Below are 20,191 nucleotides of genomic sequence, written 5' to 3'. Positions count from 1 at the left end.
AGGAGATCAGGGCCCGGACGGAGCTTAAGCAGTTCCGCAGGGCCTGCAACAAAGAGCTCTTCTGCCAGGCATTTGGTTGAGACCAGACACAACCAATGGTGACTGAAGGGCCCCTGCTCCCCCCTACTCAATCAGGCCCCTTCCTCATCACGGACAAAGCCCTCCCACCAAGGGCTTAACGAATTATTTAGTCCGCGGCACCCGCGGCACTGCAGGCATGTTAAGGATGGTTACAGCTATTAGTTATTATTGTAAGGTTATTCACATGTTATAGATTGTTTCATGTATTGTTCTATGTTCTTATGTAAACCGCACTGAGCCTACGGGGAGGGTGGTATATAAATATAATAATAAATAAAATAAAATATTTGTGTCTTCATCTCCTTTAACAAATGTTTCCTTAATGTTCTACTAAATCTCCGTCTCTGTATTCATTAAAACCTCACACTGAAGCACACTCAGGGCCATTCCGCACCAGGATCTATGTAGCGAATTGGTTGTGGAATGAAAAAATGCCATTTTAAATAGTGGAATTCGTCGTTATGCATACCTTCCTTTGTAGTGGAATCCAGTTGCGTTTCTATCGTTTCCCAAAGGTTACCGGTCTCGGCAAAAATCGCTAGCCAGGAAGTGATATTGCTGAGCTTTGTTCCATCCCTGGCCTTCAATCAAACGAGTAGCTAATGGACGGCCGTTATCATGCTCCAAAAAAGCCCCTTTCCCTTTAAGGAAGGTTAAAAAAAAAAACACGCGTTGCAACAAATCTGCGTTGATTCGTTGCAACGGAGAGACCCATCTAGCTAGCAGGGCGTGTTTGAGCTGCCGTTTCATCGTTGCCATGCTCCCTCCGAGTGAAAAAAAATACCCCCCGGCACGGGCGCGATTTTCGGCCTAAAATAGAGTAAAAAATAAAGTGAAAATAAACCAGCAAACGGGGCTGTGTGTTGCTTGGTGCTTGGTGACTTAAAACAGCTCTGGGGAGCGACTGCAGCAAGGGAAGCCTTGTTGGGTAAACGAAGGCTCGCCAGTGCGTTGATCTCCGCTCGCTCCAAGAAAAAATAAATGGCGATCGTTTAGCCGGAAGATCAGAGGAGAGAGCCAGGGGGAGGGACTTTGTAGAATCCGCAACAATGATAACGCACAGAACTTTCCCGCTAGTGTTGCAGATTGGTTGCAAGAGTGTAGCGTTTTCCAGAGGGTAAATCCACTTTTTGGGATTTCCCTGAAAGCGCTACAACGAAGCACTTTTTGCGGATCGGTTTCAGGAGTGTGGTAGATAGTCAACAACGTTGTGCATTACTGCAAATCAGTAGCGATTTCAATTTGCAACCATTGTGCAATTTTGAATGAGTGCGGAATGGCCCTCATTTTTCCCAAAGAAAATTAGACAATGGTGATCAAAGTCCAGGTTTAGACTGTTTATTGAGATGTTCACAGCCGTGGTACCGAGCCCAGTTGAGGACACCACACTTTAAGGAAGTACTGTAGCCAAAGTGGAACTAGTTCAGAGAAAGGAAAGAAATATGGGTGTAGGTATGGAAAACAAGTTTTATACTCACAAGAAAAATCAAAAGAACTTGTATGTTTAGTGTAGAGGAGAGAGAATTCAGTTGGAAATCACAACCTTTAAATACTTTAAAGATGTCAGGATTGTAGAATCCCTGTCATAAATTAGCCTGAGTTCTTCCATGACAGTTATATTGCTTGGCGCCTGGTTGCTTCAGGTCCTGTAATCATGCTAACTATTAAAAGTGAAATATATGTTGTTGTAACTCTTATCACTTGTTGAGGCCTCTCGGCTGGGCCCGGTTTCGCTATCACCCAGTCAAGGCCATGTGAACGTATCACTGTTTTAATTGCATGTGCCTCTTCTCTCCTTCTCCCCTCCCTTGGGAACTTTCAAGTTTTGGGCGGGAGAATTGTATTGATAAGAAGAAGCAAATCTGGACTCAGGTCAGATTTGACTTCGCCAGTCTTGATGCATGTAGTACTTCTCAATAAAGCTTTCTGATTATTAAGAAGCTAGTTGTGAGTTCTCTCAACGCTTGACAAAAGAGCCCCCAGAGGGCAAGACTAGATCTAGTTTTAATGTGTTTGGTAACATTTATAAGGCTCAAAAAAAGGTGAGCTTGAAGTAATGAATGGCTAACAAGATTTTATCACTCTGTAAAAGTATAACAACTGAATATAAATACATGGGTTTGAAAGGCCATAAAGAAGGATCAAAATTAAATTTTCCCCATAGATATTTGTATTTGTATTTGTATTCCGCCACTCTCAAATGTCTCGTGGTGGTTTACAAAATCCATGAATACAATAAAATCCCCTAAAATCACCCATTAAAACATAATTAAAACATAATATCACAATGGCAGATATAATAAATATATAACCCACTCCCCTCCCCCCGTTCAGCAAGGTTCTATCACTCTCTATCTGGGAGTGAGGAACTTAGCTGGTTTCAGCTAGACATCCACAGCTGACAACGCCAGGAACCAAAATATGTTTAGGCAATAAGTTGCAAATTGATGTCCTTAGAAGGTAAAACCACAAGGCTTAAAAATACTGGAAACTAAGATAAGGGTAACTATAATAAATGCAGATAGCTAGCTAAACTCAAATTAGGCAAGACAGAGGAAAAGGTAAACAGCAACTCATTGATGGCCCTAGTGCAAGACAGGCTGTCCTGCATGACAGCCTTTATTGACGAGATTGCTCCTCTGCACCCTCTGCACCCTCATCGCAAGCAGGCTCCATGATATTCCCAGGAGCTTTGTGAGTGAAAGAGGGAAATGAGTGTGGCAGAAACTTGTGATGAAGCAGCAAGAACATCTAATCACACACTTATGAGGCATATGAGGTAGCGGTGAAGATGACAAAATGTGCATTTTTTGCTGCTGAAATCATGTCCGCAAGTTCTCGCACAACACAATTATTTAGGGCTGTTCGTTCTCTTACCACCCTCAAGGAGGGGTGCTCAAATCATAGTATATTGGACTGGAGCTATGGGCATTTTTGCTGATAAAGTCTTGTTGCTCTTCCAGGACCTTCCTGCTATATTTGATACAGAATGCAAATTGGGAGCTCAGTGGATGCCACAGGGTATGTTGTTTGATGGCTTCAGACGGCTCTCTTTTACCTAAGTGGATATATTGCTGGGGTAGATTGCACATATACAGGGAATGGCACATAAGCAGGGAACTATTAACTTACAAAGAAGTTCAGAAACCAAGCCATGGGGCACACAAAGGATAGATTACAATGTCTCTACACTAATGCACAGAGTATGGGAAACAAGCAGGAGGAACCAGCAGTCCTAATAAAGGAAGGGGACTATGACCTAATAGGAACCACAGAATCGAGGAGTATAATCTATTAGGACAGACAAGTAGTGAAGGGGCAATCCCAAAGAAGGGCAATGCCAAAGAATGTTCAAACTACCGCACCATTGCACTCATTTCTCATGCTAGCAAGTTAGCATGATCTCTAGTTATGCTCAAAATTTTACAAGCTTGGTAGCGATATGTTGACCAAGAACTTCCAGAAGTACAGGCAGGATTTCGAAGAGGCAGAGGAACTAGAGATCAAATTGCCAATATATGCTGGATCATGGAGAAAGCTAGGGAGTTCCAGAAGAACATCTACTTCTGCTTCATTGACTACGCTAAAGCCCTTGATTGTGTGGAGCACAAGAAATTGTGGCAAGTTCTTAAAGAGATGGGAATACCAGAGCATCTTATTTGTCTCTTGAGAAACTTATATGCAGGTCAAAAAGCAACAGAGAACCGAACATGGAATAACTGATTGGTTCAAAATTCAGAAAGGAGATCAGCAAGGCTGTATACTGTCACCTTGCCTATTTAACTTGTATGCGGAGCACATCATGAGAAAGGTGGGGTTAGATGAGTCACAAATTGGGATCAAGATTGCAGGGAGAAATATCAACAACCTCAGATATGCAGATGATACCACTCTAATGGCAGAAAGCGAAGAGGAACTAAAGAGCCTCTTGATGCGGGTGAAGGAGGAGAGTGCAAAAATTGGCTTGAAACTCAACATCAAGAAAACGAAGATCATGACATCCGGCCCTCTCAATTCCTGGCAAATAGATGGGGAAGAAATGTAGGTAGTGACAGATTTTATTTTCCTGGGATCCAAGATCACTGCAGATGTGAACTGCAGGAAAGAAATTAAAAGATGCTTGCTCTTCGGGAGGAAAGCTATGGCAAATCTAGACAGCATCCTAAAAAGCAGAGACATCACCCTGCCAACAAAACTGCAGTTAGTCAAGGCTATGGTCTTCCCAGTTGCAATGAATGGCTGCGAAAGTTGGACCATAAGGAAGGCCGAGCGTCAAAGGATTGAGGCTGGAGAAGACTCTTGCGAGTCCCTTGGACTGCAAGGCGAACAAACCAGTCAGCCCTGATTGTTCCTTAGAAGGCCAGATGAAGATGAAGATGAAACTCAAATACTTTGGCCACCTCATGAGAAGGAAGGACTCCCTGGGGAAGAGCCTAATGCTGGGAGCGATCGAGGGCAAAAGAAGAAGGGGACGACAGAGAATGAGATGGCTGGATGGAGTACTTGAAGCAGTAGGTGCAAACTTAAATGGACTACGGGTAATGGTAGAGGACAGGAAGGCCTGGAGGATCATTGTCTATGGGGTCACGATGGGTCGGACATGATGTCAGGATCAGTACCTGTTCTCTGCCATGATCTCGGAACACTGGGCCTGTGTGACTCCATCTTGCCTATGCATATTGTGCCTTATTCCTGTAACCCATGTCTATTCACTGTTCCCATGTAACCATGCCTTGTAGTCGCCTGCTTTGATTTGTTTGCTTTGATCTTTGCCTGTTCACTCTGCATATTTCCCTCCCTTGAGAAACATTGTAACAAGGATCCTGTGGTGCCTGTGAAAGGCTTTATCAACAAGTTGGCGCCGGCTGGCTCAAGGCCGCGCAAATTTCAACACCTCTGGCAGGAAGCCTGGGATGGCACCTGGGAGAGGGGGCTCCCCTCCCCTGGGAACCCTCAAGATTTGGGCAGGAGAATTGTATTGATAAGTGCTTGTAGTTCTGCCGGTCAGCAGATTTGACTTCTTGAGTTATAGTGACTAGAGCTAACTTCCATTAAAGCTTTCTTTTCATAGAAGTTTTGTTGTGAGTTTTGTCATCACTTGACATTGTCAAATCTCACAACGCCCTTCTCTCTGTGCGATGGACGTGCGAGACAACGGCACACTTTTTAGCGACTTAGAAGACGAGGGGGACCTGTATGCGAGCGACACCGAGGGAGACCGCAGAGCGCTGGGTTCCCTCGGCCTCAGAGGCGCAGCGGCTCAAGGGGGTACGGCACTGACCCCTTTGAGCACCTGGACTAAGACCACCACCCAGGTGCTGATGCAGTCCGGGATGTCAAGGGTGTTGGGGACCTTTAGCCCGGCACCCCAGCTGTTCCTGGAGAGTCACGTCACCGACCGGCGGTGGCTGTCCAAATACAACCAACCCATCGGGCAGGAGTACTGGCCTGAGGTGCTGCCGAAGGGAGTTCCGGATCGTGGGACTGCAACGGCGCTCGAAATCCTGGATCTCCGGGATCAAATGCGCCGAGTGGGAGATTGGCTGCATTCGGTAGCCGGTGAATTGGGGCCGGAGTCCCAACGGGTGGTGCGTCGGCTTCTTCGGGAATTGCAGTCAACCACTGGCCGGCCTTGAGTAAAGCCGCTCATCGCACTCCCGGCACCTCCAACTAGCGGAGTACAAGCGGAAGCCACAGGTGCGACCGGGTCGGGGGCAGGAGCCAGGACCAGCGGAGTTGGAGGGGCGGCGGAATCATCAGCCTCAAAGGGCGAAGAGCAGCAAGATGCAGCCCCGCGGGATGGTGCGGAAGGGGGCCGGCCTGATCCCCGCCCTGATGGGCAAGGAGCCGGAGATGGCGACGGAGGCCAAGGAGCCGGAGACGGGGATCGCGGCCAAGGAGCCGGAGACGGGGATGGCAGCCAGGGCCAGGGGGATGGTGCCGGACGAGCGCGGAGACGCCGGGGTGCTTGACCCCAACCCCGCGTTCCTGAGCAAGATTGGATGAATGCCCCACCGGGCAGGTTGCCGCCACAACTGAGAGGAGCGGAGATTAGGCGACTCTCTCGCTTCAAGACTCGCTTCACCGGCGACCCGGGGACCTTCCCGGGATTCCTCATCCATCTCCAGGCGTACATGATGGAAGTGGGATTCACGTTCCAAGACGACGCGGAGCGCATCCGGTTTGTAAGCGACTGCAGGGATGGAGAAGCGGTCAAGTGGTTTATCAACCTGTACCGTTACAACCCCACAGCGGTGTGAAGGTATGACCGGTTCATGCGAGCCATGCGGGAGATGTTCGTGGACCCGTTCGAGCGTGAAACGGCTGAGAACCAGCTGAAAGCAATCAAGCAGGGATCAAAGTCAGTGGCCCAATACTCGTGGGAGTTCCAGAAGCTGGCCGCCTTGGTGCCCGACTGGACCGAACCCCAGAGGGTACACGCCTTCCGTGAAGGGCTGAATGAGAGCCTGGCCCGCAAGTGCATGCACTTAGACAACCCGAAAATGGTGATGGGTTGGGTCCGTCTGGCCAGGGAAGTGGAACAGCGACTGCTGGTCGTGTCTGGGCTCAGAGGAGGCAAGAACAAGCCGTCACAGAAGACCTCCACCCCAAAGAGAGCGGCTGTGTGCAGGGGTGTCCAGTTTGCCTGACTTCAAAGCCCATGGGGGAAAAGAAAAAGGGACTGTTGTTGCCGCTGCCTACCCCTTCTCGCCCTTGGCCGGATGTCACTATGAACTTCATCATTGATCTCTCACTCAGCTAAGGAAAATGTGTGATTTGGGTGGTGGTGGATGCTTTTTCAAAACAAGCCGATTTTGTCCCTTGTGCGGGGATGCCCTCGGCAGTGAAGTTGGCCTCCCTGTTTGTCACCCACGTATACCAACTGCACGGGATCCCCAGTAGGCTACTCACAGATCGGGGCCCGCAGTTTGTTGCCAATTTCTGGCGGGAGCTTTTGAGGTTGTTGGACGTGGAACAGGCTCTTACTTCTGGTTACCACCCTGAGACTAATGGGCAGACTGAAAGGGTGAACCAGATTTTGGAACGGTACCTCCGCTGTTTCATCCACCACCAACAGAATGATTGGGTGTCCCTTCTCCCATTAGCCGAGTTTGCCTACAACAATGGAGTGCATTCGTCTACGGGTGTGTCCCCTTTCAAGGTGGTCTACGGAGTGGACTTGACTGCGGTACCCACCTGGAAAATCTCCTCCCCTGATGCTCCCGACGTCCAGAAGTGGGCAAGTGGAATCTCCCAGGCTTGGCCGGCCATCGTAGAGTGCCTAAACGAGTCAAAGCGAGCCTATAAGGCTCAGGCAGATAAGAAAAGGGAAGCTTGCCCGGCCGGGACAGTAGGGGATCTCGCCTACCTGTCAACTAAGAACCTTCGGTGCAAGCAGGCCTCCCATAAACTGGGCGCCAAGTTCATAGGTCCCTTCCGTGTGACGCGGTTGATCAATGCAGTGACTGTGGAACTTGCCTTGCTGAAAACTTACAGGAATGTGCACTCCGTTTTGATTCAAGCTTGCTGAAACGTGCCCCGCCTCCAGACACTTGGAACCCTCCATGGGCTGCACCCATCCCAGTGTTCGTCGATAAAGACACCCACTACGAGGTCAACAAAGTGCTGGACTCGCGTTGGCACAAGGGCAAACTGCAGTACCTGGTTGATTGGAAGGATTTCCCCATGGGGGACAGGGAATGGGTTGGGGCTTCTGACATCAAGGCCCCTAGACTCCTGTGGGTGTTTCACAGGGAATTCCCGCAGTGCCCACGGCCTAGGGACAATGGATGAGGGGAAGTTGTTTTTGGGCTGGAGGGATGTCAGGATCAGTACCTGTTCACTGCCATGATCTCGGAACACTGGGCCTGCGTGACTCCATCTTGCCTATGCATATTGTGCCTTATTCCTGTAACCCATGTCTATTCACTGTTCCCATGTAACCATGCCTTGTAGTCACCTGCTTTGATTTGTTTACTTTGATCTTTGCCTGTTCACTCTGCATATTTTCCCCCCTCTTTGAGAAACATTGTAACAAGGATCCTGTGGTGCCTATGAAAGGCTTTATCAATAAGTCGGCGCCGGCTGGCTCAAGGCCGCGCGAATTTCAACACATCTGGCAGGAAGCCTGGGATGGCACCTGGGAGAGGGGGCTCTCCTCCCCTGGGAACCCTCAAGATTTGGGTGGAAGAATTGTATTGATAAGTGCTTGTAGTTCTGCCGGTCAGCAGATTTGACTTCTTGAGTTATAGTGAATAGAGCTAACTTCCATTAAAGCTTTCTTTTCATAGAAGTTTTCTTGTGAGTTTTGTCAATACTTGACACACGACTTCGCACCTAACAACAACAAAAAAGGGTAGGAAATGACAATGGTATTATTGTGGGGGTCTGCTATAGACCACCAAGCCTGTCAGAGAACTGGGATGAGATACTCCTAGACCAACTAACACAATCCTGAAAGCAGGGGGAAGCAGTGGTCATGGGTGACTTCAATTCCCCGGATACCTGTTGGAAGACCAACTTCAATTATCCGGATATATATTGGAAGACACACTCAGCTAAAAATACAAACTCCACTAATTACTTAACTTGTCTTGCCGACACCTTCATTTCATAGAATCATAGAATCATAGAGTTGGAACAGGCCATACAGGCCATCTAGTCCAACCTCCAGCTCAACGCAGGATCAGACCAAAGCATCCTAAAGCATCCAAGAAAAGTGTGTATCCAACCTTTGCTTGAAGACTGCCAGTGAGGGGGAGTTCACCACCTCCTTAGGCAGCCTATTCCACTGTTGAATTACTCTCACTGTGAAAAATTTTTTCCTGATATCTAGCCTATATCGTTGTACTTGAAGTTTAAACCCATTACTGCGTGTCCTCTCTTGTGCAGCCAACAGAACCAGCATCCTGCCCTCCTCCAAGTGACAACCTTTCAAGAGGGCTAATCATGTCCCCTCTCAACCTCCTTTTCTCCAGGCTGAACATTCCCAAGTCCCTCAACCTATCCTCATAGGTCCCTTGGCCCCAGATCATCTTCGTCGCTGTCCTCTGTACCCTTTCAATTTTATCGACGTCCTTCTTGATGTGAGGCCTCCAGAACTGCACACAGTACTCCAGGTGTGGTCTGAACAGTGCCGTATACAACGGGACTATGATATCTTGTGATTTTGATGTGATGCCCCTGTTGATACAGCCCAAAATGGCATTTGCCTTTTTTACCGCTGCATGACACTGCCTGCTCATGTTTAGTTTAAAATCCACAAGTACCCCAAGGTCTTGTTCACACACAGTGTTACCTAGAAGTGTATCCCCCATCCAGTAGGCATGCTTTTCATTTTTCTGACCCAGATGCAGAACTTTATACTTATCTTTATTAAATTGCATCTTGTTCTCATATGCCCATTTTTCCATAGTGTTGAGATCTCGTTGAACTCTGTCTCTATCTTCCGGAGTATTTGCCAGTCCTCCCAATTTGGTGTCCTCTGCAAACTTGATGAGTAGTCCCTCCACCCCCTCATCTAGATCATTAATAAATATGTTAAAAAGTACCGGGCCGAGCACTGAGCCCTGAGGTACCCCGCTACACAACTCTCTCCAGTCTGATGAAACACCATTGACAACAACTCTTTTGAGTGCTCTAATCAATTCCCTATCCACTTAACTATTTGAAAATCCAGATTGCAGTCCTTCAACTTATCCATCAGAACATCATGGGGAACCTTGTCAAAAGCTTTACTAAAATCCAAGTAAATGACATCAACCAAATTTCCCCGATCCAGCAAACCTGTTACTTGGTCAAAAAAGGGAACTAGGTTAGTCTGGCAGGACCTGTTGGAGACAAATCCATGCTGACTTCCTTGGATCACCAAATTGTCCTCCAGATGTTTGCAGATCGCTCCCTTTAATATCTGCTCCATTATCTTCCCCACAACAGAGGTCAGACTCACTGGTCTGTAGTTTCCCGGGTCATCCTTCCTCCCTTTTTTGAAGATCGGAAAAACGTTTGCTCTCTTCCAGTCCTCCGGGACATCTCCAGTCCTTAAAGAGGTCCCGAAGAAGATGGACAAGGGCTGTACAAGTTCTCTGGAAAGTTCTTTGAGCACTCTCGGGTGCATTTCATCCGGCCCAGGGGATTTGAACTCATTCAGTGCAGCTAAATGCCTCTCGACAACCTCTCTATCCATGTTAACCTGCCACCCAGACACTGTCCTTTGGATACTGCCATCTCTAGATGTGCCTAAACCTTTTGACTGTGGGAAAAAACAGATGTAATATAGGCACTAAGCCTTTCTGCTTTCTCTGCATCTTCCGTTAGAGTTTGTCCATCCGCACCCAACAGTGGGCCTATTGCCTATTGCCTCCTTTACTTTACGTTTGCTCCTCGCAAAACTGAAAAATTTTCTCTTGTTACAATGGGCTTCCCTGGCCAATCTTAGCTCACTCTCAGGTTTGGCCATTCTGATGATTGATCTACAGTGCCTAGTAACCTGTAGGTACTTTTTTTTAGATCTCTCTCCTTCCCTCCATATCCTCCATATCCCTTTTCCCATATCCCTTCCCTCCATATCCCTTTTATTTCTTAGTTCCTCTTGAAGTTCTCTGTTCATCCAAATAGGCTTCTTAGAGCTCCTGCAGTGTTTTCGTCTTTCTGGGATAATACCATCTTGTGATTTTGATGTGATGCTGTCAGGATTGTAGAATCTCTGTCATAAATTAGCCTGAGTTCCTCCATGTCAGTTATATTACTAGATGGGGCCCGGCGCCTGCTAGTCCCGGCCTTGTAGTTTGTAAGCAATAAAATAGAATAGTGATGTTATGTTAACCTTATCTTGTTATGGGCAGAAAGGGCTGTTTGTTACCTCTTTCAAGGATGGGAGTTTGGAATCCTGTTTTGGTTTCACATATGTCTTTTCTCACTCACCTCCCCCCCTTGGGAACTGTCAAGTTTTGGGCGGGAGAAATGTATTGATAAGCTGAGGCAAATCTGGCTTCTAGTCAGATTTGACTTTTCAGTCCATTGCGTGTAGTGCTAATCAATAAAACTATTTTTCTTTTGAATAAGTTTTGTTGTGAGTTTCCTGTGCGCTTGACATCAAGTCAAATCTCACAACTCCTTTCACCTGCAAAATGCAGGGCGAGGGACATACTTTTTCTGATCAGGGAGAGGGCCTGGATTGGGACCTCTCCCAGGCCGAAGGCGCTGGTGCGGGGCCGCACAGCTCGGCCATGATGCGGGCTGTCTCGGGGGCAACCCCGGGACCCGAGGAATTTTTGGAACGTCACATCACCCAGCGCAGGCGATTGTCAAAATACGACCGCCCTACTGGGGATGAACGTTGGCCGGAGCACCTGGGACTGCCTAGCTACGCGCTGGAGCCTGTGGGTGAGACACAGGACTTGCAGTACAAGCTGGACAGGGTGACTAACTGGCTGCAGGACCTCTCGGGTCGGCTGGATCCGGAGGAGAGACGCCGAACACAACGCCTGCTAAGGGACGTGCTCGGTGGGGGTGCACACGATACCAGTGCACGGAGAGAGAGCGGTGGGTTTGCACTGCAGGAGCACGGCATGGCGGCCGCGCAAGCAACGGCAGAGGCGGCTGAGGCGCTGGCCAGAGCCCGGGCTCAGCTAGAGATCGAAGCCGAGGCGGAAGCACGCGCAAGGGCGCAGAGGGAGAGAGAAGACGAAGGCGAGGAACGAGAGGACGAAGGTGGCGCTGGCGGCGACGGTGCTGGTGGAGACGGCGCGGACGGAGGCGAGGACGCAGCAGCGGCGGCGGCGGCACGGGCAGCGGCGGATGTCGCGGGAGCCGAGGCGGCGGCAGCGGCGGCGGCGCGTGAAGCAGCGCGAGCGGCCGCGCGAGCAGCAGCAGCGGCGCAGGCAGCGGAACGAGCGAGAGTGGCGGCTGGGAGAGGGAGAGGCATTGGCCGGGGTGCAAGACCCCCGGCCCCGGCCCCAGCACCGGCGGACTGGGGCCCAGGGCGCCTACCTGCCCACCTCCGTGGAGTGGAAATGCGGAACACCTATAAGTTCAAGGCAAAGTTTTCTGGGGACCCCTCCGATTTCCCCACGTTCCTGGTGCACCTCCAAGCCTACATGATGGACATGGGGTTCACTTTCCAAGACGACGCCGAACGGGTGCGTTTCGTGGGGCAAGCCCTGGAAGGCAAAGCTGACAAATGGTTCGTGGATTTGTACCGTTACCATCCCCAAGCCACCCGCGACTACAACCATTTCATGAGGGCCCTGCGCCAGATGTACGTGGAACCGTTTGAACGGGAGACTGCGGAGAAGAAACTCCGGGCTCACCGGCAGGGAAAGTTGTCTGTGGTTGAGTACGCCAGGGAATTTAAGGAGCTGGCTTCCTCTGTACCAGACTGGACGGAGCCCCAACGTGTGCTGGCGTTTGTAGGGGGCCTCAATCCCACTCTGGCTGACAAGTGCCTCCTCCTGGAAGACCCACTCACTGTCGAAGGGTGGGTCCAGCTGGCTGGAGAAATGGAAAACCGCTTGGAACGGGCCTCAATGGTGCAAGCCCTGGCCGGGAAAACCATGGCGAAGACTTCCACCCCGGTGAAGACCAAGCCCCGAACCAAATTGGAACCGGCGGAGCGCACTCGGCGCATGGAGAAAGGGCTGTGCTTGGGATGTGGCCAAGCCGGGCATTTCCTCGCACACTGCCCAACGAAAGCGGCATCAACCCCGAAAGCTGCGAGCAGCGCCCCATCGAAAGCCACGCCTGCCAAGAAAACCACCACCAAGAAAAGCACCAAATCTCTCCTGGTTCCAGTGGCTGCCGTGCCAGCGGTGGACGACTCGGAGGAGGGAAGCGGGCTGGAGGACGTGGATCAAGCTGAGGAGCAGTCGGGAAACGAGGACGGTCTGCTGTAAAGGCGCCCCGCCAGCAGGCCGCCAACAGGGGCAAACGCGTGGTGAGTGACTCCCCCTTGCTACTCCTACCGGCCAACCTTTCTAACCCCAAGTCGGGGAAAACGGTGGGAATCCGATGTATTGTGGACTCGGGGTGCACCCAATCCCTAGTGAGCCCGGCACTGGCCGAGACTTTGGGGGTGGGGAAAGTGGCACTGAAAGAACCCTTGCCAATCACCCAGTTAGATGGGAAATGCGCTCCCGGTGGGGAAGCCACGGCAAAGACTCGCCCCATGGACTTGGACATAAAAAAACATTGGGAGCAAATCCAACCTTTGGTGGCCCCTCACTCTGCCTTCCCATGCGTGTTGGGGTTGGATTGGCTGAGGGAACATGATCCCCTTGTGAAGTGGAAGGAAGGGACTGTGGAATTTACCTCCGCCGCTTGCGAGCAGCACACGCGGCAGCAGGGGCCTCCGAGATCCGGGGCGGTGGCTGCTTTGGGGGTGGGGGTGGACGCGCTCCCTCCTGAATACCGGGACTTTGGTGATGTGTTCGCGGAGGTGGAGTGCAACCAGCTCCCCCCCCACCGCAAAACTGACTGTGCCATCGAATTAAAGAAGGGAGAGCCTCTCCCCAAAGCCAAACTGTATTCCATGAGCCCGCGAGAGATGGCAGAGCTTAGAGAATTTTTGGATAAGAACCTAGCGAGGGGTTTTATCAGACCAGCCACATCTTCCTTGGCAGCCCCGGTCCTTTTCGTAAAAAAGAAGGACGGTTCGCTGAGGTTGTGCACTGACTACCGCGGGTTGAACGCGGTCTCCACCTGCAACGCCTACCCGCTTCCCCTGATAAAAGACTTGCTGGGCCACTTGGGGAAGGCGCGCGTTTTTTCGAAACTGGACTTAAGGGAAGCCTACTATCGAGTTCGGATCAAGAAAGGGCATGAATATTTAACAGCTTTTAATACGCCCCTGGGGCAGTTTGAATACACCGTAATGCCGTTCGGCCTCGCCGGCGCTCCGGGCGTGTTCATGAATATGATAAATGAAATTATGCATGATTTATTGTACCAAGGGGTGTTGGTTTACATTGATGATATTCTTGTGTATTCAGAGAATGTTGAGAGTCATACTAAGCTGGTCCGCGAAGTGCTCCGCCGCTTGCGGAAGCACCAGTTGTTCGCTAAATTGTCAAAATGTGAGTTCCACCGCGAGGCAGTGGAGTTCTTGGGTTTCCGGGTCTCCCAGGCTGGGATCGAAATGGACCCTGGCAAAGTGCGTGATTTGCTGGCATGGGAGCCTCCCCGCACCAGGAGGCAATTACAAAGTTTCTTAGGGTTCGCTAATTTTTACAGGACCTTCATCCCCAACTTTGCCAAGGTTGCGCTGCCCCTCACTGACTTGTTAAAAACCAAAGGGGGAAAGACGGCAAGCCGACCTGGGGCGCCTCTCTCTTGGACTCCCTCCTGTCAGGAGGCGTTTGACAAACTAAAGCTGTTATTCACGTCTGAACCGGTGTTGGCCCATGCCGACCCCTCTAAGCAATTTACAGTACAAGTAGATTCCTCGGACGTAGCAATGGGGGCCGTGATCCTCCAAGAAGGGGGAGACGGGAAATTGCACCCCCTGGCCTATTTATCAAAGAAATTTTCAGCGGCAGAAAGAAATTGGGCAATTTGGGAAAAAGAGGCGGCTGCAGTGAAATTGGCCCTTTCCACGTGGCGGCATTGGCTGGAGGGGTCCACAATCCCGTTTGTAGTCTGGACAGATCATAAAAACCTTCAGGCACTCAAACAGCCCCGCTCGCTTTCAGCCAAACAAATGAGATGGGCGGAGTTTTTCGCTCGTTTCAACTTCTCCCTAAAGCATCTTCCTGGCAAACTGAATTTTTTGGCTGATGCACTATCGCGCCTGCCTCAGTACAACAGCAAACGAGACCCATTGGTAGATACCGTCTTTACTCCCGCCCAACTGGGGATGGCCGCTGTGACGCGCAGCCACACAAAGACTGTTACGCCCATCCCAGGGGGCTGGGTCCAAAAGGACTTGTCAACTGACCCAGAGTTTTGTTCCCTCCGCCCTGATTTGTCTGAGAAGGGGGGGCTCTTTTTCAAAGGCTAAAGACTCTTTGTGCCTGCCGCGGCCCGGGGGAAGGTTTTGAAACTTTGCCACGATGCTAAAACCGCTGGACATTTTGGTTTTGTGAAAACTCTGCACCTGGTCAGGAGACAGTATTGGTGGCCATCCTTGCGCAAAGATGTGGAGAAATATGTGCAGGGGTGCCCCATTTGTATTGCTTCAAAGCCAATTGGGGGCAAGAGGAAGGGACTTTTGCAGCCGCAGCCCACCCCCTCACGTCCATGGACTGATGTAACTATGGACTTTATTACAGACCTTCCTCCCAGCCAAGGGAACACCGTCATATGGGTTGTAGTGGATGCTTTTTCCAAACAGGCTCATTTCATCCCCTGTACGGGCGTGCCCTCAGCACCAAAGCTGGCCTCTCTTTTTATTAAACACGTGGTACGTCTGCACGGGATCCCGACACGTGTCCTGACGGATCGGGGCCCCCAGTTCGTTTCCAAGTTTTGGAGGGAGCTGCTTAAACTATTGGGTGTAGAGCAAGCCCTCACCTCGGGCTATCACCCGGAGTCAAATGGCCAGACCGAGAGGGTAAACCAAATCCTGGAGCAGTATTTGCGCTGTTTTATCAACCACCAGCAAGATGATTGGGTTTCTTTATTGCCACTTGCCGAATTCGCCTATAACAATGGGGTCCACTCCTCAACTGGGGTATCGCCCTTCAAGGTGGTGTATGGAACTGATTTAGTGTCAGCCCCCACTTGGGGACTTAGCTCCGCAGAGGTCCCTGACATAAACAAATGGGCAGCCTCCATCAGTACGGGCTGGCCAGAAATCGTTGCTAGCCTCAAGGAAGCCAAAGATGCCTATAAGGCTCAAGCTGACAAGAAGAGGGTACCTGCCCCTGATTGGAAAGTGGGTGATTTAGCCTACCTGTCTACCAAGAACTTAAGGTGCCAGCAGAAATCCAGGAAACTTGGTCCAAAGTTTGTGGGACCATTTAAAGTGGTGAAATTGATAAATGCTGTGACTGTGGAGCTAGCTCTACCAAAAACTTACAGGAATGTGCATCCGGTTTTTCATTCCAGCCTGCTGCGAAGAGCTCCAGCCCCGGACGAGTGGCACCCTCCTCCATCTATGCCTGTTCCAATTTACATCGATAAGGACACCCACTATGAAGTCAACCAAATCTTAGACTCTCGCTTGCATAAGGGCCGCCTTCAATATTTGGTCGATTGGAAGGATTTCCCCTCTGGGGATAAGGAGTGGGTTGAGGCTGGGAATGTGAAGGCACCCCGCCTTCTCCGGGCTTTCCATCGAGCATTTCCTGATTGTCCTCGCCCGGTTGATGCCGGCTAGGTGGAGGAGTGAAGTTTGTTTTAATGCGGAGGGATGTCAGGATTGTAGAATCTCTGTCATAAATTAGCCTGAGTTCCTCCATGTCAGTTATATTACTAGATGGGGCCCGGCGCCTGCTAGTCCCGGCCTTGTAGTTTGTAAGCAATAAAATAGAATAGTGATGTTATGTTAACCTTATCTTGTTATGGGCAGAAAGGGCTGTTTGTTACCTCTTTCAAGGATGGGAGTTTGGAATCCTGTTTTGGTTTCACATATGTCTTTTCTCACTCACCTCCCCCCCTTGGGAACTGTCAAGTTTTGGGCGGGAGAAATGTATTGATAAGCTGAGGCAAATCTGGCTTCTAGTCAGATTTGACTTTTCAGTCCATTGCGTGTAGTGCTAATCAATAAAACTATTTTTCTTTTGAATAAGTTTTGTTGTGAGTTTGTGAGATGCCCCTGTTGATACAACCCAAAATGGCATTTGCCTTTTTTACCGCTGTATCACACTGCCTGCTCATGTTTAGTTTACAATTCACAAGTACCCCAAGTTCTCGTTCACACACAGTGTTACCTAGAAGCGTATCCCCCATCCAGTAGGCATGCTTTTCATTTTTCTGACCCAGATGCAGAACTTTACACTTATCTTTATTAAATTGCATCTTGTTCTCATTTGCCCATTTTTCCATTGTGTTGAGATCTCGTTGAACTCTGTCTCTATCTTCTGGAGTATTTGCCAGTCCACCCCATTTGGTGTCATCTGCAAACTTGATGAGTAGTCCTTCAACCCCCTCATCAAGATCATTAATAAATATGTTAAAAAGTACCGGACTGAGCACCGAGGCCTGAGGTACCCCGTTGCTCACATCCCTCCAGTCTGATGAAACCCATTGACAACAACTCTTTGAATGCGGTTCTCTAACCAATTCCCTATCCACCTAACTATCTGAAAATACAGATTGCAGTCCTTCAATTTATCCATCAGAACATCATGGGGAACCTTATCAAAAGCTTTACTAAAATCCAAGTAAACGACATCAACCGAATTTCCACGATCCAGCAAACCTGTCACTTGGTCAAAATAGCTAACAAGGTTGGTCTGGCAGGACCTGCTGAAGACAAATCCATGCTGACTTCCTTGGATCACCAAATTGTCCTCCAGATGTTTGCATATCGCTCCCTTTAATATCTGCTCCATTATCTTACCCACAACAGAGGTCAGACTCACTGGTCTGTAGTTTCCCGGGTTATCCTTCCTCCCTTTTTTGAAGATCAGAATAACGTTTGCTCTCTTCCAGTCCTCCGGGACATCTCCAGTCCTTAAAGAGGTCCCAAAGATGATGGACAAGGGTTGTGCAAGTTCTCTGGAAAGTTCTTTGAGCACTCTCGGGTGCATTTCATCCGGCCTTTGATGTGATGCCCCTGTTGATACAGCCCAAAATGGCCTCCCCATTTTGTATTGTGCATTGTGTATGTGTGTCTATATATAGAGGGGCCCAAACTTTCTGGCCCAGCCTCAACAAAATGCCTGGTGGAAGAGCTCCATATTACAGGCCCTGTGGAAAATTGATAGCTCTGTCAGGGTCCTTGGCTCGACCTGGAGCTCATTCCACCAGGTTGGGCCCAGGACTGAAAAAGCCCTGGTGCTGGTTGAGGCCAGGCATACCCCCCGCGTTGTGGGGATAACTAGCAGATTCATACCCGCAGAGCCATAAAGTCTTGGTCCTGACCTCTGTTGGGCTGCTTAAGGAGATGGATCTATGGTGCATAGCAGATATGGCTGGAGACAAACAATGTTGTACGTCTAGCTCAAGTCTAGCTGGTACATAACACACAGCACTGATTTACAAGAGGGCACAGATGGTGACCTCTCTTGAGTCTTACCTGTACAGATGAAGCCCGGCAGCCCTCCATAGATCAGCTCATCATTGTCAGGCAACACAAAGGGGCATCTAGTCTGCACCTCCAGGCAGTATTGCTTGCATGGAATCCGGTGTTGGCACTGTAGTTGTGTCACATTGAAATATTCAGAGCACAGCCAAGCCTTATAGACAGCCTGCAGGAAGGAAGCAGCAGAAATCAGCAGGTACCAGAAGGTCATCAGAACCTTAATTGATCAAAAGAAGGGAGATCAATTGTTCATCATCTTTCATAGCTCTTAATATAAAGTAATGGCATGAAATAAATTGTCCATTTGCATCCAACAATCACATGCAACGGATCTAGATTTTAAGCCGGACCCTTATTTAGAGACTGCTGACAAAGCCATGCTGATATATCAAAAAGTAAATGTCTAACAGATTTGCTATAACAAACTGCATATGATACTGCCTTTAATGTCTGGAAGGATCACTTGCTACAATATATGTCAAATTCTGTTTGGGACGATAGCATTTCATCTGTTGTACCGGTTGCCTATTTGTTTCCGTGCCCATCAAAATGCAGGCTTAGCCCTTCCTGGCCTTGGTCTCTCATATGTCTCAAACTGTCTTTAGCTCTGTTCTGTTCTGCTCTTTGGCAGCCCTTCCTTGGTGGTGCCTCTCTTAAGTCATGGGCCTTTTCTGCGGTTGTTCTCTGGAATGTCCTAAAAAGTGGGTGAAGAGTGAGCTTTAGACATGGGTGTCTAATCAACAATGCTATAGGATTCAATCAATCAATATTTATCAATCAATATTTATTTATGGTCATTCAGACCAAAATTCATGTAATTAAAAACTAAAAGAATTTAAAACGAGAGAAAACAGTAAAGATAAAGGTAAAGGTATCCCCTGTGCAAGCACCGAGCCATGTCTGACTCTTGGGGTGACGCCTTCTAGCATTTTCATGGCAGACTCAATGCGGGGTGGTTTGCCAGTGCCTTCCCCACTATAAAAATATTAAAAGGTCAGACATCATAGGAATTTTAAGATGTCAGATTCAGTATTTAAAACATACTTTAAGTTACCAGTGACAATTGGCTCTTTGTACTTTTGAAATTGGATCAGATAAAAATTTTCTGATTCACATACACAGTAGGCAATTTCATGGTGGCAGTGCAAAATTTAGCTGTGCAGATTGTTATTTGCCTATCTTCGTCTTGAAGAAGCACCTTGATTTTCTCCTTTGGGGAAGTTCTTGGGTAGGTGTTCAGAATTGGCTGAATAAACCGCCCAGAGCTGCAAAGATTGGGCGGTATAAAAATTCAAATAAATAAATAAAGTTGCATCTGATGGGATCATAAATGGTAATGTGACCAGATATCCCGCTTTTGGTGGGACTGTCCCGAATTCAGAGAAAAATTGCCGCATCCCGCCGCATTTCTAAAATGTCCCTACTACCCTTGCTCCAGAGCCAGCAAATGGAGCTGGCCCTGCCCCCGCCAGCATCCTCCTCCTCTTCCATGCAAGGCAAGGAAAGTCTCACTCTCTCTGTCCCCAACGTGTGCTCCCTGCCCGCTCAAGGAGGAGGCTGATCAGCTGGCTGGCTTCTCAGCAGCGAAAATGGAGCTGGCCCCGTCCTGGAGCCAGCAAACGGAGGTGGCCCTGCCCCCTGCCAGCATCCTCCTCCTCCTCCTCAAAAGGCAAGGAAGCTCCGCCCACTGGAGGAGGAGGCTGGTAGGCTGGCCAGCTCCTCAGCAGCAGCAGCAGCAGCAGCAACAACAGCTAACTGGGGAAAACGGAAAGGCCGTGGGTGAAACCTGAGCTGGCCCCGCCCCCCACCAGCATCCTCCTCCTTGCAAGGGAGCATAGTAGGTAAATAGCATTCTGTTCAACCTCTTTTAAAGCAAAAGCGCGTTTCTTCTTCAGGCACCAGCGTCTCCTACTTGTGAATGTTTAT

General features: G+C 49.4%; 1 protein-coding gene across 1 annotated transcript in view; it reads right to left on the bottom strand.

The window, feature by feature from the left end:
- Positions 1-20,191, bottom strand: part of NALF2 (NALCN channel auxiliary factor 2) — a 76,181-nt gene that overhangs the window by 25,080 nt on the left and 30,910 nt on the right. The window contains exon 2 of the mRNA XM_077307544.1: positions 18,260-18,431. Within this exon, the coding sequence (XP_077163659.1) occupies positions 18,260-18,431 (172 nt within the window). The remainder of the gene's footprint in view (positions 1-18,259; positions 18,432-20,191) is intronic.

Source organism: Paroedura picta, chromosome 13, assembly GCF_049243985.1.
Source record: "Paroedura picta isolate Pp20150507F chromosome 13, Ppicta_v3.0, whole genome shotgun sequence".
Taxonomy (NCBI): Eukaryota; Metazoa; Chordata; class Lepidosauria; order Squamata; family Gekkonidae; genus Paroedura; species Paroedura picta.
The sequence above is the reverse complement of the archived record's forward strand: the minus strand, read 5'-3'. Positions and strand labels throughout refer to the sequence as shown.